The following is a 17355-nucleotide window of genomic DNA, read 5'->3' on the forward strand; positions in this document are numbered from 1 at the left end:
GTTTGGGCGGGGTGGACGCGGTTCCAAATGATCGCAACAATTCTTTGGATGAATCCCAATTATCTAATCAGAAAGGGGAGCGATGAATAAAAACGAAAGAAAAAAACAAAAAAAAGTGGGCGATTGGGGACAACAAACGAACATGAATTTGTCTGGATAAGAAGTGTTGGGCAAACGCCCTACTGCACGGCGCGGGCGTTTGAAAATGCTGCTTAGCTCGGGGCTGAGGAAGGGGCGGGAATTTAGCCGTGTTTCAACTCCAGGTCATCGGGAGGGTCGGGGCCCCGGTTTCATATTGACTCATGTGAGAAGCACGTGATTCAAGTAGGCCGTGAAGAGTGTGTGCCTTCGCTATTAAGTTCCTGAATCGAGTTATTCATATTGGGAATTGAGATACCAGCCTGCCGTGGTTCTTCGCCGGAACTTAAGAATTGCTGCCTCTGCTGAACGGTTTCGGAATATTTTTTAACGGTAAGCTTGATATTCTTGTGATCACTGATAGGACGATGCAAAGCAATTTAATTCTCAAAGCGGAAAAAAAAACACAAAAACAACATTCCAGAACTCCAAGACTGAGGCGAGTTTCTAGATGAAAAAGCTGGTCATTGTTCCCAGAATTAACAGGGTAAGATTACAGACTTGCTAACAGCCGTGATTTTCACCGTGAGGTCTGTTTGTAGTGACCTTGTGAAGTCTCTAAGGAACAACATGTGCCGACGAATACCCAAAACGCTGAGTTAGCAAACTTCAACTTATTTGAATACAGTTAATTGATTTAAAAGAAAACAAAGCGACAACACAGCAAAACATTCGATTACCACCTGTAGTGATACGCTTCGGTTACAGAAACAGGTTGGGTTTTAATATTTGTGAAACTTACCAAAACGCTTGACGTACTAGAATCTTCTGTCTCTTTAAGCACCGGAATAAACTCGATAATCTTGTCGCATTGTCATTTCCGTATTACCCTACGTGCGGTTTGTTATATGGCGTTCCATCACCGCCAAAATTCAAACTTTATTAGCTCTCTATCCACGCATACCATCATTCACTGGCAACATTCAAATATTCAATTGAAACATTCAACCCTCCACGACAGCATTCATGTCAAGCGTTAAAAATACACTCACAACATTTAAACATATACTCCAAACAATCAATCAATCAAGTGAAACATTCAAAGCAGGCATGCAAATTCCACTTGCAACATTTGGACATGCACACATTCGATTATTCAATTTGAACATTCAATTTGAACATTCAATTGAACATTCAATACGAACATTCGATTCAAACATTCGATTTTTCAATTCAAACATTCAATCCAAACATTCAATTCCAACATTCAATTCAAACATTCGATTATTCAATTCGAACATTCAATCCAAACATTCAATTCGAACGATCAATCCAAACTATATGTTGATACAGGAAACGATGGTGGAAACAGTAGATTACCTCTGGGAATAAGGCTTTGTTTTAAATTGGCAGGAGGTTTCGGGCGGTATTGTTTGCATTTTAAGAACGGATGCAAGTGCGAGGCGAGCGCGAAGCGCTAGTCACGCACGAGGGGAGTAGCCTAAAACAAAAAAAAAAGAATGGGAGGGTGGGTGAGGACTCCTCTCAACGCGAGCATTAAGATAAATACGCTTGTTTTGCTAGCCTGTGTACAGCCACCCCATCCCCTCTAAGAAATTGGGAAGAAAATTTCGAGCTGATAATCTCTCGAATCGTAGAGTTCACAACACAAAGATTCGTCAGAAGAGCCCTTCGTTTCTTTAAAGTCGACAGGCAATTTCTGCAAATGTAAGCGGAATCTATAGACACTTTATACTCCAGCGACAGCAACTCCTCCTGGACGTTAAAACTCGAGCTCTACCGTCCGTCAACGAGATTTTTATCAGAATTCTGAACGATGTTTTTCTCACAAAGAACACAAACTCATCGCTAATTCGCACACTTGTTATTGTGAGAGCAATGTGTACTTTGAGAGAAGGCTTCACATTTCAGAAGTCGATTCCCCGCGAAATTGATAGCCGATCGAAACCCGTGGTTCACATGATGTAATGATCTACGAGTAACAGCCAATGAGATCATTTTCCGTACATTCCGGGAAAAATCACGTGGTCCCGATACACGATTAGCAACGGTAAATCACAGACGCCCCATTCCCGATTTTTTTGAGTGGATGGGGCGGCTGTACACAGGCTATTGTTTTTCATTTACATATCTGTGCTTACAAAACTAATATGACAAACTCTGAATATAAATTACTCTCCTAAAAGTAGTGCAGAAGCATTTTGAAATACTTGGAAAGAAATTGAAGAATAAAAAAAATCAGTTGACGTACCGATCTTCTAGTTTCAACTGGTAATCACTGAGTAATTCTCTTGCAGGGAATAATACTCGATTTTGCACTGCCTGCTGACCAAGCACGATCTCCATAAAACATCTGCATAGTGGAAAAGGTTTCTAATTGACCCCAACTGTCAAGCTTAAAAACTCCGCTTGTACAATTACCCTGTAGAAAACATTTTGTTTGAACCTTTCTTGAATAGGTTCCCTAATTTCACCAAAGTACATGTCACATGGCCACTGCATTGCAATACACTGCAGAGCAACTGAACTACTCCAGGATATCCTATGTTGTCACGAATATACTCACGGACGGTCTACGAACAATCTTCAAACAGGAATGGGACAAACGCTACAAAACAACGCTAGGAGAATGGAAAGATGAACCGAAAAATGGACTGGACTTCTGGAAGGGTGAATCCCATCGAAACAGAAAGAAAAATGCCCATCTGTTGACAACCATGAAGAATGGCAATAGAGCTGAATGGGATTGTTCCATGCTCTTTTATGCCATTCTGTATTCAGATTGCCTGAATAGTCTCAATCCAACAGTGCAATCAAATGTGGATGACCTCAGGAAATTTCGAAATGAAGAATTTGCACATGTACCACATGGCCATATTTCTAACATTAAATTTAAGAATGATATTCTCAAAGTCTACAATGCATTTCACAATCTTGGTCTTGCCACTGCAAAAATCAAAGAAATCCAAAATCAGACAAGCTTTCCAACAGAGGAGTTAGGAGAGGTTCTGAGGAAGGTAGATGACCTTAAACAAGAAGTTTATGAGAAAGAAAACAAACTCCAAGAAAAAGAGATGAAACTCCGAGAAAAGGAAATGGAACTTCAAGAAAAGGAAGGACAACGACAGGTTTTGGAGGAACAGTTACAAACTGAAGTCTCTCCATTTTGCATTCTTCCTTCTGCACCTTCCCACGATGTTGCACCCTGTACTCGTCAGGTTGCTGAAATAACACAGCAGCTCAAAGCACTCAAAGGGGCTAATGAAAACTGTTTAAGCATCCTGTATCTATCAGGAAATCCAGGAAGTGGGAAATCTCAGTTGTCCCGTTTGGTAGCCAAGCAATTCTATGATGAAGTTGAAGACTCGACTCTCAGTACTTCATTCGTTATGACACTAAACGCGGAAAACACGGGAGCTCTTATGGAGTCGTATGTCTCTTTTGCACGGTATTGTAAATGTCCTGAGTATGCTGTTACAAACACCCTCAAATCCAGAGAGATGGACACAAATGAGAAAATTACTAATCTCAAGGCCTTAATAAGCACCAAAATTGAGCTTTTTGCATCCTGGCTGCTGGTGGTTGATAATGTTGCTGATGCATTTGGCATACATAGTCATTTACCAGATGCAGGGAACAAGCAATGGGCAAGAGGCCAGATGCTCATTACAACACAAGATACTATGTCCATCCCATTAACAAGCTCTTGCATACAACATGTCTCAATCAGCAAAGGTATGGATCTTGAAGATGCCAGATTTTTGTTGAAACAGCTTTCTGGTGTCACAGATAGTGAGATGGAAAAAGAAGTTGCACAGGTATTAGACTACCAACCTCTTGCCATGGCAAGTGCTGCCACATATGTCAGAGAAGTTGGACAAAACAAGGCAGCTTTTGGTTGGATTGACTACTTGAAGAAATTGGATAAAGGGAAACGGAGAAGTACAGAGAGGATTCTTGCTGAAACCAACTCAAGTTACCCAAAATCCATGACAGCTGCAATAACACTTGCTGTAGAGAAGGCAATGACATGTGACAAAGTTATTCATCACACATTCTCTTTGCTCTCCCTGTGTGCATCGCAACCGATACTTCAAGACATTGTCACCGGCTACATTACAGAAACAGATGAAGAATTTCAGGATAGAGAAATGGTTGTGGCAAAACTCAGCCGATGCCCACTGTTGTTATTTACAGAAGACGAGGGCTGTGTCTACATTCGAGTCCATAGAGTTGTCCATGAAGTCATCAATACTGTAGTAAAATGCCATACCAATGATGAACACCTTAAAGTCATCCATGGGGCCATTGCATCATTTTCACAAGCCATTTACAAAGAAACTGATGCATCCAAGATTGGGCAAGACTTAGATCCGATATTCCTCTGCAAGAACATAGTCCCCCATATAAAAAATTTGATCACTGAAACAGATCCATTGTTTTCTGAGCAAGGAATCTCAGAAGTTACCAAAAGTGGCATAGTTACAGTGCAAGACTTTACTGAAAACTTTCTAACACTCGGAGAGATGTGTATTGAACACTGTGAACTAAAGACAGCACTAAAGTGCTGTAATGTGGTGTTAACCTTTGTCAACTTGGGTGTGGTAGGTTGCAATAAAGCAAAGGCAGCAGCTTACAGTGGCTTAGGTAGGGTGCACTGTGACCTGGGAAAACTAGAGCAGGCAAAGGATTACTTTTTACAAGCATTGGACATCCATCTGAGAAATTTTAGATTAGACCAAGTTCATGTTGCCTCTTCTTACAATAACCTTGGTCTTGTGTGCAGTAGGCTTGGTGACCTGCAGCAGGCTAAAGACTTTTACCTGCGTGCAATGGACATTCAAACAAAAATTCTTAGCCCTGATCATGATGACATTGCAACTTCTTATCACAACCTAGGTGTTCTGCATCGTGACCTTGGTGACTTGAAGCGGGCAAAATTCTGTATAATGCATTCACTGGTTTTACGTATCAAACAGCTTGGAGTTCAGCATGTTGATGTTGCATCTACGTACAATGAACTGGGTCTTGTGTACAAGCATCCGGGTAAAATAAAGAAGGCAAGATACTACTATGAAACTGCACTCAATATATATATGTGAAAAAGCTTGGGCCTGAGCATGTCGATGTGGCATCCACTTACAATAACTTGGGTAATGCACATGAAGCAGAAGGTAACTTTGAGCTAGCAGCAGACTATTATGCCCATGCAGTGGACATTTGTTTGAAGAAGTTCGGACCTGAGCATGTTTATGTCCAAATGATTCAAACAAATTTAGCTGAGCTGCAGGACAGAATGGAGAGAACCCCATGTTGCCTGGCTTTTCTTTCAAGGAGGATAGGACCTACAGCCTTATCTTCTTAATAAGCATGAGGGTAAGACAAAGATAAACTTTACTTTTGATTGGGATACAAGGCATAGGGTGCGTAAAATATGTACTAGTCTTACAACCTTTGAATTTCCACACCCCTCCCCCTCCCCCCACGTCCCCCACAATGTTTGGAATAGCTTTCTTTGGTAAAATGTACCAGTAGGGGTTTGTCAATTTTTTCAGTTGAACAGCACAAAGATGCCTCTTTTTGTATTGACTTCACTGGAGTTCTGTTTTTGTAGACAAGTGATCCATGTAATCATCAGAGTTCATCTAACTAATAATTTAGTAAGACCTTACTGTGTCACATTTGAAACTACTGAGTTGAAATTGTCTATGAAAAAGGAAACATACAAAAATCAAGGGACTGCAACATGTTACAATGGTACAAAACAAACCTTCATCATGTTATATTTTCACCATCTTTGAAAAGAGTGCTTTCCAATCATGCAAGTCTCTGCAGGACTACAACTTTCACCAGCACACATTTGAGAAAATATGATATACATTTTATCAAAGTAATCAAGCTTCCATCTGACAGGCATGGTCTTGGTTAAGTTATTGACAACAACAAATGAAAAGCAAAACAATCATAAGCTGCAATCACTTTAGAGCACAAAGAGTATTCAACTCTTTCCTGAGGGGTTTATAAACTGTACTCTTTTTTTCAATATTTGCAAGATAAATTCTTTAACACTTCTCTGACTCATTAATATGGATCACACTGTCCATTCTTGTTACAAACCCAGCCTACACCTCTAAACAGACAAGTGCATCTCCTTAAAAAAATGACTGGCTACTTGTATTTTTTTTTTTTTTAAGTTAATACAGAAAATAGCTGTTAGATTCTCTTTTAACCCTCAACTCCAAGATGTGACTGTAAATTATCCCCTCTAGCCACTAAACTTTTCCTTCTAAATTAGTTATAAGAATTTGGAGTTAGATTAAGATAACTTGTACCTGATAAGTTTGAGTATTCTCATTACCTGTTTGGAGAATAATGTACTGAGTATTATTTAGGGAGAAAATAAATCTTAATCACATCTTGGAGTTAAAGGGTGACTATTGGTCATGTCAGGATTTTAAACATATCAATGGCTTCAAGCACGCACTATAGTTTATTAATAGAAAAATGGCATTATGTAGTCTCTTTAAGTTCTATAAATTTGATTGCGAATGTCCACTCTCTGCTCTCATTCGTTTTCACTAAGCGTACCAAGGTTTTCTCCTCTTTGCGAGGAATCTGAATGAATATACGATCACTTCAACCACGAGACTTTGAGTGTTGGATTAACCACTGCAGAGTGATATCTATAATTAACAAACAGACATACAATTAGAAGTTTTTGGTGAAAGGAAATCTTTCAAATATTGTAGAAAAGAAAAAGTTCGAAAAATCGAAACTCCATAACCCCACCACCCCTCCTGCCTTTACATTAGCATACCTATTCTTATGACTGCTCTTTAGACAGTTTCCATGGACAATTTATTGAGCCCTTTACACCCAATGTCAGTATGCATATTCTCCATTCCATTCTTTTTACATTTCTTCAGGTAACAACAAGGAGAATTTGTTTAACAATCAAAAGCTCCAGCCTTTCATTAATGATCATTTCCTTTATTCTCAATGTTTGATTCAGGGGTGACATTTTAAGGAGAAAGTAGATGCTGGTCAAACTGAGAAGTTAAAAGGTTAAGTGGGTTATTAGACCAGAACTTTAACCATTCCTATCAAAATTGATCTAAGAACCTATCAGACCAAACCCCCTGTCCCTTACCACCTGCCACTCATCAGATACAAATTGGAAACAGAGCACAGCCTTATCCAGAGCACTTTAAAACATAACCAAAGTAAAATGCACACTCTGATTGGTCAATCAGTGTTAACCATTTACCCAATGGTGTACACTGCTGACATGAGCAAATGTGCATCACATAAGATTTGTTAACTAGAAAGGGAACTTTTTGGCAACAATGTATTACTATTATGTTATTAAACAAATGGTAAACACCACAGTGTACACTATTGAGTTATGGATGCATTTAGGAGGTTTGCTGAGTACTCAAGAAGCTAGAGTGGCTCTTGGCTATCGCCTTACGTGACTCTTACGCTTCTTTTGTACTTAGCAACCTCCTGCATGCAGCCATAACTCAATAGTGTACACTTTGGCGTTGCCATTTGTTAATTGTCTCCTTTTCCAAAAATTTCTAGAGTGAAAACAACAGGCGCTGATACTTACCAATATTATCTTTCTCTTTACATGAGATGGAGTAGCAACAGATTTCTCGATCTTGAATGGATGCCAAGTTACTGTCAGAAAGTAAACTTAGAGAGTTAGAAATTAACTCGTTTACAAGACATTTTGAAAGAGGTACGCCACAGTAACTTAAGTTACTTGTTAACCAGTTTTTAATAATCACTTTCTGGCATTCTATACTTACAGTCTCTCCACTACTTCTTTTTCGTCTAATGCATTTGGAAGATCTTTTTTGTTTCCCAAAACTAAGACCTGCCAAAGTATTGACAACATGATATAAATGTAAACAGTACACATTTTTCATTAAATAAATTAGCTACTTTCCCAGCTTGTAGCAGTCATTGTAAAAAAAAAAAAAAATCCCCTTGCCCAGACATGAATACTCAGCAGATTAGTATCTTCTGCACAAACAAATCTTGACGACCAACCTGATAACTAACTACTTGCTGAATGCGGAAGTTAGTCTTATTAAAAACTCGGGTTTGAATGGGATGTTAGTGTATTACAGGTTTATTTCAAACTATTTTATCTGTTTTTCACAGGTCTATACCCATTTGTAATCCTGAATGGCAAAAAGTACTGGAAGAATCAAGTTTACCTTGGCCCAATTTTAAACCTGGACCTTCAAACAGAAAGTTCAACCCCCTAATCCCTAAACTATCCGCGTTTCATTAAAAGATGCAGAACGCTGTACAAAGAACAAAATAAAGCGAACAGAAGAGAGTCTTGTGTGTGACTTACAGGAATGCCTGCTAATTGTGGTTTTTCTAAAAGCCCATGGAGTTCATTTCTTGATGCTTCTAGCTTTTCATGATCTGCAGCATCAACCATGTACCTGAAGAGAAAACCCTACATTTAAAACTGTAGGCAGCACATTAGGTCAAAACATCCAACCGTTTAGATCATGTTGCTATATCTGACACTGTTAGGCTAGGTATAATTAAAGTGCCGTCAATACTCACACAATGCAGTTAACTCCTCTACAGTATCGTTCCCACATGCTTCGAAAGCGAGGTTGTCCTCCAATATCCCAGACCTGTAAGAAAAACAAAAAAGGTAAAATGATCAATAATAATGCGGGTAACACAAGACCTAGTTGCCAAGTCGGATATGCACTTCAGAAAATAGGGGTGTTGAACAAGGACTGGTCCGTAGCCAGAGATTGGGTTGAAAGAGAAAATTGAACAGTGTGAAGCACACAATTAGCAACTGAGATTCAAGACTTCATTACTATGGACTACAAAGGGGGTGTTTAAATAGAAGAAAACAAACACCAATCAGAATTTCATAAGACATGTAATATATGCAAGGAACTTGTCATTTCACTCACACACCACAGCTAATGATACAATAATAATAATACAACAATTTTTATAGCACCACTTCCGTGAGCTCAATGGCGCTTTACAATAATCATAATTCTAAAGATAAAAAACATTTAAATTATTAAACTATATAACAGTTGTAGAAGTTAATTTCTAACATAAGATACAATCAATTTAACAAGATCAACTAAGGAAAATATATACAATAAAAAGAAAAAAAAATAGGTAGTCTACTAACTGGTAAAAGCCTCTTTAAAAAGTAGTGTTTTTATTTAGTTAAAATCAGGCAATCAATACAGCAAAAATCAAACAACACACAAGTTTGACTACTAGAATAGAATACTTCATCTAACAACTGACCTTTATTGTAACATTACCCTTGGTGACTTTTCTCATATTAAATCCAACAGTTGGAATCATGTCTTCACTGAACTGACCTGACTGTTTGGAGAAAAAAAAAAAAAAATTAGCAAGTAAACAGAATAGGACGGATGGTAAATTCTAAACTTGGTCATAAATGAAACCTCAGAGTCCCCAACATGGAAGCAAAACCCAGACCTTCAGATTTCAAGCATACATTTCTACCTCTACCACCAACTTACAGGGTACTTAATGGCAAGCTGTGCCATCTGCCAGGTAAATATTTAACATGTGACATGAACATTGTCTGAGGTCATGGGAACAACATGAGACCAAAATCAAATTAAGTCTTTGGCCAATACAAAGTACTACTTCAGTAGAGGAGTCTCATTATCTTCCACTTTAAGGGAGTGATTAAAACTCAAACTCTTCTAGCAATTTTAAAACAATGTCAGGCTGGCAGGAAAGGGGAATTAAGAAAATCATCAGTTTGTACAACAATTACTACTACAGCTAATCTCAGTTTTGTTCTTGTGAGCCAGATGAGAGTTCCTTGTCTCTTGGAATCAGGTACTCCATGAATGCTGGCGACTGATGATTTATTGCTGCTAAATTTACATTCTGTAGTCTTTACTCCTCATGTATTCTGCATCTGTTATGTGTACAGCTGCTTATCCCAGATTCATTAGACATTTACTCTGAGTTGTAATCAGAGGCCTGCGAAGAACAATGCCTACTGTATTAATTCAAAATAAGCTCCCTGGCCACTCATCAATTCTTTCGACCTAGAGAATGGCTGCTCATTCAAGATGTGTGCTTATTTGAGGCCAAGTATTCGATTTCTATCAACATTACATTGTGATTCAGTTTTTTTAGTTTCTCAGAAAAAGACAAGTTTAAAACTTATTTTATGATAAACTTTGGTCAGGGTAAGTAACAAGCCTAGTTTTCACAAAATGAACTTTAAAGAACTGGAATTTTGTTACAAGAAGGAGTTTATGTAGGTCATAAAAATAGAATCCAAAAGGTGTACAAGGTACACTTTTTTGTCATGGTTCACTACCACAGGCCTGAACTTATCCTAAATATTCACGACTGTAAATCTTAGCCCACATTAACAACCGAGAAGGGAATTTTCATGTATTCCAGGGTGAAAAAAATTGTTTTCTAAATCTAATTAAGCCTAATTTTACCCTCTTGCAAATTGACTTAGTATTGTGCCAGCGACGAACTATAATGTATACGTAATTATATGTACATATCCAAATAGGGGCGCGAAATGAGAAGGAGTTTGAGAGAATGTTTACATACAGTGAGAAAAAACCAAATTAAAGAATGAAAGGATAACTCCAGGAATAAAAACACGAATAAAACTTAAGTTCTTTTCAATAGCTAGAATTTACTAACGGTACATTTCGCTTACCGCGATAACATTGACAAAAGTTGTCTTTCCCGAGTATTGCAAGCCAACCAGCGTAAGCTCCATCTCTTCCTTCCAGAACAGACTTTTTATCCAGTCAAGTATACTACGAAAAAAGGCGAACATCTTCGTAGATCTTGAGCTTTCAACAAAACAATTTCGCAAAAACTAGCTCTCTTTTGGTTTTTACTAATCTGATCACATGACTCAAAATGGCTGCGTCTATACCAGAAGACATTGCGTTCTCAGTGGACCGCCAGGATCTGGTGCCTTTTTGTAGTCATTCAAAACAATTCAAAAATTCAACATGGAGACATGGCGGATTTTATTACGGCGTTCAAATTGAAGACGAAATGGGCTCGATCGAGCAGCTTAAAAGTGAAGTTGAACGCCTAAGTAGTGAACTACAGCAAGCCTGTCTAGAAAAGGTCCAAGCTGCTGAATATGGGCTGGCAGTTTTGGACGAAAAACAAAGATTACAGGAACAATATGATGAGCTTGAGACGGTCTTAGAATCAAACAAGCAGGAATTGGAATGCCTTAGAGAGGTATTTTAAAGGAAATGTTTTTGGTTAACCATTCCATTTGAAAGAAACGTATTCCTACCATTTGATCTAATCAGATCAAAGGTTAGAATCGCGAATACAGTGCATAACAAAAGTTGGATATTTTATATCTTTAATTATTTACACGCGCCAAACGAGTGAAAACATCGATGTGGGGTGGTTAGTCAAAGCTTCCTTCCTTATTGAATTAGCGGTAATTGTAATTTTAACAAATGGGTGCGATTAACCGATCATCACGCTTACTGATTATACCTATCGTCTAAATATATATATAAAAAAAACGATCTCTTCAAATCTTATAGGTCATTTTGAAAATTATGATTTCTTGTGACGTGTAAGACTGCGCATTTTTTGCAGTCTAAATTTCTGAGATTAAAAGATTACGTAGATCGTATTGCCTGGCATTACCCTGAGAGATCACTCGATGCCTATATTGTTAGAATTCCTTTTTAAGATTGTAGCCGTGGGAGAACTCAAACGGCGCGCTGAGTTTGAAAATCATCGATCTATTTAATCGGAAATCGTTCAGGGGTTAAAATTAGTGTGATAGATTAATGATAATTTTCACGGTCAGTCAGACTTTGAGTACTGGAGATTTAATCAGACCGCTGTTGATGTTGTAAATAGCTTCCATGTATAGCTACATGCAATGAACCTATATCAGCCTCCTGATATTTTAATTTACAACACAGTGAATTAACTACTGTTTTCTTTGATATTATTCCCTTCATTTTCTTTTGTTTTGAAATTGTTGAAAATTTTTTGAAAATTGTTGCTGAATAAGAAAAAAAGTAGAAGAGAAATAAACATAGCAGTGATCAATGTCCCAAACCAAAGTTAGATTGTCTATTTACAAATAATGATTAGAAGGTGTCTGACTTTCAAAAATGAGAGGCAGAGTTGTGTTCAGGTCATCAGTATTATCACTGAAATATTCATTCCACATAGAGTCTAACTTAAAAATGCATTCAGAGTGCTTCTTATTCAGCAAACTCAGAACTAAGCTGGACTAAAATTGCAGAAAATCTGTTGTTTTTTAGACCTTTGACCCTTAAGCAAGGCTGTGGTCTAGCAGTGCCCAGTGACCCTTGGTGCCTTACATTATTTTGCTCTTGGGTGACTTAGGAATTTTAGTTTTGTCATAAAAATCATATGCTGGGCACCCCGGATGTCGCAGTTTCAGGGTACTGCGCTCTATTCAATTTTTCTTTCAGCACAGCCTTGCTTAGAGTGACTAACATCTAATTTCTCCTTACAATATCACCCCTGAATCACACATTAAGGTCAAGAGAATAAAGGAAATGATCACCAACCAAAGAAGCACTTGATTGTTAAACAAATTCTCCTTGTCAGCACCTTAGGAAATGTATATTAGAGAACAGTATGGAGAATATGTATGCTGATGTTAGGGTGTAAAGGGTTAATATTTTGGCTTTCCTTTATCTTTTCTCAAAGGTCCATGAACAGTTGAAACTTGAACAAGAGAAACGAAGTCGCTTTGGGGATGATAGGGAGGAGAGTCTAGTAAAAGAGAGTGAATCAAGAGAGGCTAATTACCTCCATAAAATAACAGATTTAGAGAGTGAAGTTCGCCAAGCGAGAAAAGCCGAAAGGGATGCACTCATTGAAAATGAAAGACTCTGTAATCAGGCCTCCAATTATGTCAAAGAAATTGAGCAATTTGCCCATAGTAAGAAACTTCTCAGGGATGAAATCAGAGAACTCAAGTACCGAGAATCTAAATATAGTCAAGAATTTAGCGATCTTGAGGAGGAGAACATCAATCTCCAGAAACAATACTCAACTCTCAGATCATCGATGGTGGAGTTTGAATCCTTGAAGGTTGAAAACAAGAGTTTGACGGATGAAATGGAGTCGTTACAACTCCAACTTCAGGTAGCCTGTGAGAAACGGGATCAGTATGAGAAACAGCTTAATGAGTCACTGGAATCTTTAAAGGAGCAACGTGACAGAAACTCCTTGCTGCAGAAAGAATTGCAAGAAATTCGCCAGCGGCAGTCACCCACAGTTAGTAGTTGGCATGAGGAAAGCCGGTTTATTGGCATTGAAAGTCTTGAGAAGACTGACAAACCTGAACAAGTTGTGGAACATCCTTTAATAAAAAGCATCATCGAAGAGTACAAACCTGTCCCTGGGTTGGTGGAAGATCTCATGAGGGAACTCCAGATGTCAGAAGTCAAAGAAATGATCCACAAGCTTGAACAGCTGAGCAGTGAGAAAACTGAGCTCACCAATGCCTTGGCTAAAAAAGAGAAGGACGTCTTGAAGTTGAAGGAAGAATTTGACGCCATCCAGACTCTGACTGAAGCAAAGGTTCTGTGTGAAACATTAGATGACAGCGATGATGGAGTTGAAGAGAGAGAAGCTTTTAATTCAAAGATAAACAATCAATTGAAAGAACTTGAAGAGGTGAAAAAACTCTTGAAGAGCTACCAGATGAAAGATAACAAGTCCCAAGCTGTGATCAAAGAATTGAAAAACGAGGTAGATGGCTTGAGAGCAAAAGGGGCTAGCTTGCAAACAAAATCTGATGAGGCAACGTTCCTAACAAAGAGAGTCAAAGAGCTTGAAGAGGAGTTGTTAAATTTAAAGAACAAAGGCATTGAATCTGAAGAATTGATTAAGAACCTTCAAGAAGATGTTAAGTCTATGAGTGATCTTGCTGGAAATGCTCAGGGAAGTCTGAACTGCACCCAAGATGAACTGAAATACGTCAGTGAAGATCTGCAGCGGCTTTATAGTCATGTTTGCTCAGCAAATGGAGATCACCCAGCCAATTCATTCACCAGAAAAGAAAAGCAGGAAAAGGCATCAAATTCAGCATCGCAAATGGAAAGAAATACGGCAGATTCGACAACAAAAGAAAGTTCTGCGGAAGTGCGTCAGTCACCAATGGGAAGTGAGAATCCAAATGAGACCATGGAAAGAGGAGACCCTTATTCCTGTTACAGATTGATCAGTTCTGTGCGTGATCAAGTGAAGTTTTTGAAACAAGCTGTGGAAAAGACAGTGGAAATTTCCAAACAGCATGCACTGGAGTATCGGGTAGTTGTCAGTGATGACGAAGCTAGTAGTGGAGAGGACAGTGATGTTCAAAAGCAGCAAATTGCAAAGCTCCAAAGTCTACTGACAACCAAGCGGGAACAGATCACTACGCTGCGGACAGTTCTGAAGGCTAACAAGTCTACCTATGAGGTGGCACTGGCAAATCTTAAAAGCCGTTACGAGAATGATAAAGCAGTCCAGTCAGAGACAGTAGGCCAGTTGAAGAGAAACCTGAAGGCAATGAAAGCTGAAGTATCAACATTCGCCTCACTTCGCAGCATGTATGCCACTCGGTGTGAGGAATACCTGATTCAAGTGGATGAGCTACAACGAAAGTACGCTGCATCTGAGGAGGAGAAGAAAACTCTTAATCACCTCCTCAAACAAGCCATTCATCAGAAGATTGATTTGACACAGAGACTTGAGGAGTTTGAAATTGCAAGAGAAAGACTGCGTGCTTACACAAGGAAAGGAAGCAAGGCCAACCGGTCAAAACCAGTTACTCGTGTCTAGAGGTTTATTTTCCTCCCAAAGGTTACCTATTTTTAATCAGTAATTTCCTACAAATGATAATAGAGTTATACTCTCAGTAACTATACCTGTAGGTGCAATGGAGATATTATTAGATGCAATGAAATATATGAAGTTCATATATTTTGAACTGCAGTATTAGATACGTATGATGCACGATCCTCGCAGTAGATAGCGCCATTTAAGCAATAGCGAAAATCAGACCTGAAAAAAATCAGGCCTGTACGGGAGTCGAACCACTGACCTCTGCGATACTAGTGCAGAGCTCTACCAATTGAGCTAACAAGCCAACTGGGAGCAGGCCGTTAAGTTGATTTGTAATAAACCCGGATCGTGCATCATACGGAGATATTATTACTTATTATTACTTAAGTCCAGTTTGGTAGCCAAGAGCAAACTTTATAGACCTGTTTGCTCTTCAGTGTAAAAGTTATTAACTTTTTAACCCCTGAGAGTATCTAGCATGGAATTTCTCTTCACAACATCATTCCTGAAACAAACATGAAGGTTGTAAGAAAAAAAAGGGAAGATGGCAAACTCAACTCTCTTGATTGTTAGACAAACTCTCCCATAGGAAATCTATAGAAAACAATATGGAGAACATGGATAGAGATGTTAGGTTTTAAAGGGTTAATCAGAGCATCATGCAACCACATTTACAATTTATGAGAAAAATATATCTCATGCAACATTAACACAAGCCTATGTGTGTTTTTTTGTTGCATGTCAGTTATATTTTACCAGAGGTTTAACACAGTTGCTTATGGTCCAAGTTAACTCCTTTGCAGGCGAGCAAATGGAAATAATGTTTTAATGTTGTCCAGTTAGGATCCAGTACTTGACTTCCAAGGTTTTTGGCAATGGATTTTTTATCTTTAAATGTTCATCTTAAACAGATTTTTAAATCTGAGCATTTTAAATTTTATGGTGTGAAAGGAATATTATACAGCATCTTAATATAAGCTTTTTTAAAAAGTTTGATGTGATAATTTTCATTAACATTTGGTAATTTAATTGCAGTGTCAATGATACAGTGTAATATGAGTATTCTCTTAAAAGGAGTGTCTCAGCAACCATGAACTATTTTTAACAGATAAAAAATATATATATGATATATTTGAAAAGTGAAGTTAGTTCCCAGACTAAAGTTTGTTGCTCGTATAGTTTGCTGGTGTCAAAGAAGTAAAAAATCACTTTTACAAAATAAATGTTTATGACAAGTATTTTAACCTGGTTAAATCGTTTTAATAGATTTCATACTGATGAAAGAATTCCAAATGATGTATTTTTTACAAAAATTAAAATGTATTAACTTTGGCAAAGTAGAAAACTGTCAGAGAACCTTTAAAAATGGGATTACTTGTAATTTACCAGGATTTTAATCAGATGGAGAGGCAAATCTGCTCTAGAGTTGATTCATGTTATAGATACTGGCAGGGATAAAATTCTACCCTGGACCAGTTGAGTCCTGTTCAAACTTTTAGCTCAGGTGGAAATAGGTCTCTCATGAACAGACATATTAAAATCATGATATTATTCAGGTATTTTTATAAACCCTGCATTGTACTCTTCTATAGTTAAGGGCACACCTCACTTTGCCAGTTACTTATTATGATCCTGGAATTCTCTCTTTACGAGTTGTTCTATTATTCAATGTTGAATTTTTGTTGATTCTTATATGATGATCTTGATGCTAACTGTAACTTACAGCTTATTTGAAAGGCCTAAACATGTGCCCATTTTCAGGCAGTGTTTTAATTAATATTTATTTTACTAAAAGTCAGCATCCTTATAGAATTAGTGTTGCGCGCAAGGTGTAGCTTTAAGAGGATATTACTAAATGCATACCTGCTCCCGAATTTCTTTGTATTTTTGTCATTTGACTAAGCAGAGAAACAGATTTGTAATAGAAAAATAAGATCTGCTAAATAAATACTGGGTAATGTTGATATTTAAGGCATTTCAAGTAAGCACTTTGTTGTGTGGGTCTTTCATTCTTCAGCAGGTGCACAAGTTATAGACATTTTAATAGCACACAAACATTTCATTTTTAGAAACTTTAATTCTTGTACTTCATTATTTCAAGACTATACACTGTAACATGAAGCTTGGTAAGAAAACCAAACCAGTTGACTGCCAGAATTGGTGTAGCCTCTTCTCACAGCACTTAAAAAAATTTAATGCCCCTCCCCCTCCCCTTCAAAAAAAAACCCTTGGTAAATTCTCAGGCTGACACTTTGCTTGATGACAGAAAGTATTCAAGAGTTGATTATGAATACTGAGAAAAGCCTGCAAAGACTATGAGGTGTCCTAAGGGATGACAGCTGTCCTGTCTAAAATGCCATTAACTCAAAACTT

The 17355-nt window shown here is 37.9% G+C and overlaps 2 protein-coding genes and 1 pseudogene across 3 annotated transcripts; 2 read left to right on the top strand and 1 right to left on the bottom strand.

Annotated features, from left to right (window-relative positions):
• The first annotated feature begins 303 nt into the window (after nt 1–303).
• Nucleotides 304–6297, top strand: LOC111332467 (uncharacterized; annotated as a pseudogene). The gene is made up of 2 exons (XR_016002136.1): nt 304–471; nt 2559–6297. The product of XR_016002136.1 is annotated as an uncharacterized LOC111332467 (transcript).
• Nucleotides 5740–11054, bottom strand: LOC111332468 (ADP-ribosylation factor-like protein 8B-A). The gene is made up of 7 exons (XM_022937809.2): nt 10838–11054; nt 9415–9495; nt 8692–8765; nt 8471–8564; nt 7914–7981; nt 7712–7782; nt 5740–6782 (listed from the first exon to the last, which is right to left on the bottom strand). Exons 1-7 carry the CDS (start codon nt 10958–10960, stop codon nt 6736–6738), a joined length of 558 nt encoding a protein of 185 aa, XP_022793544.1. The 5' UTR covers nt 10961–11054; the 3' UTR covers nt 5740–6735.
• Nucleotides 11055–11114: 60 nt separating this feature from the next.
• On the top strand, nt 11115–16957 carry LOC111332488 (protein bicaudal D homolog 2). The gene is made up of 2 exons (XM_022937834.2): nt 11115–11382; nt 12856–16957. Exons 1-2 carry the CDS (start codon nt 11188–11190, stop codon nt 14977–14979), a joined length of 2319 nt encoding a protein of 772 aa, XP_022793569.2. The 5' UTR covers nt 11115–11187; the 3' UTR covers nt 14980–16957.
• The last annotated feature ends 398 nt before the right edge of the window (nt 16958–17355 follow it).

Source organism: Stylophora pistillata, chromosome 5 (genome assembly GCF_964205215.1).
Source record: "Stylophora pistillata chromosome 5, jaStyPist1.2, whole genome shotgun sequence".
NCBI lineage: Eukaryota > Metazoa > Cnidaria > Anthozoa > Scleractinia > Pocilloporidae > Stylophora > Stylophora pistillata.

Coding starts and splice junctions, on each gene's coding strand:
- LOC111332488 (XM_022937834.2), top strand. CDS start 11,188: ATGGGCTCGATCGAGCAGCTTAAAAGTGAAGTTGAACGCCTAAGTAGT. Junction 11,383..12,855: donor AATTGGAATGCCTTAGAGAG/GTATTTTAAAGG, acceptor CTTTTCTCAAAG/GTCCATGAACAGTTGAAACT.
- LOC111332468 (XM_022937809.2), bottom strand. CDS start 10,960: ATGTTCGCCTTTTTTCGTAGTATACTTGACTGGATAAAAAGTCTGTTC. Junction 8,565..8,691: donor AGAGGAGTTAACTGCATTGT/GTGAGTATTGAC, acceptor TTTTCTCTTCAG/GTACATGGTTGATGCTGCAG. Junction 7,982..8,470: donor CACAATTAGCAGGCATTCCT/GTAAGTCACACA, acceptor ATACTTTGGCAG/GTCTTAGTTTTGGGAAACAA.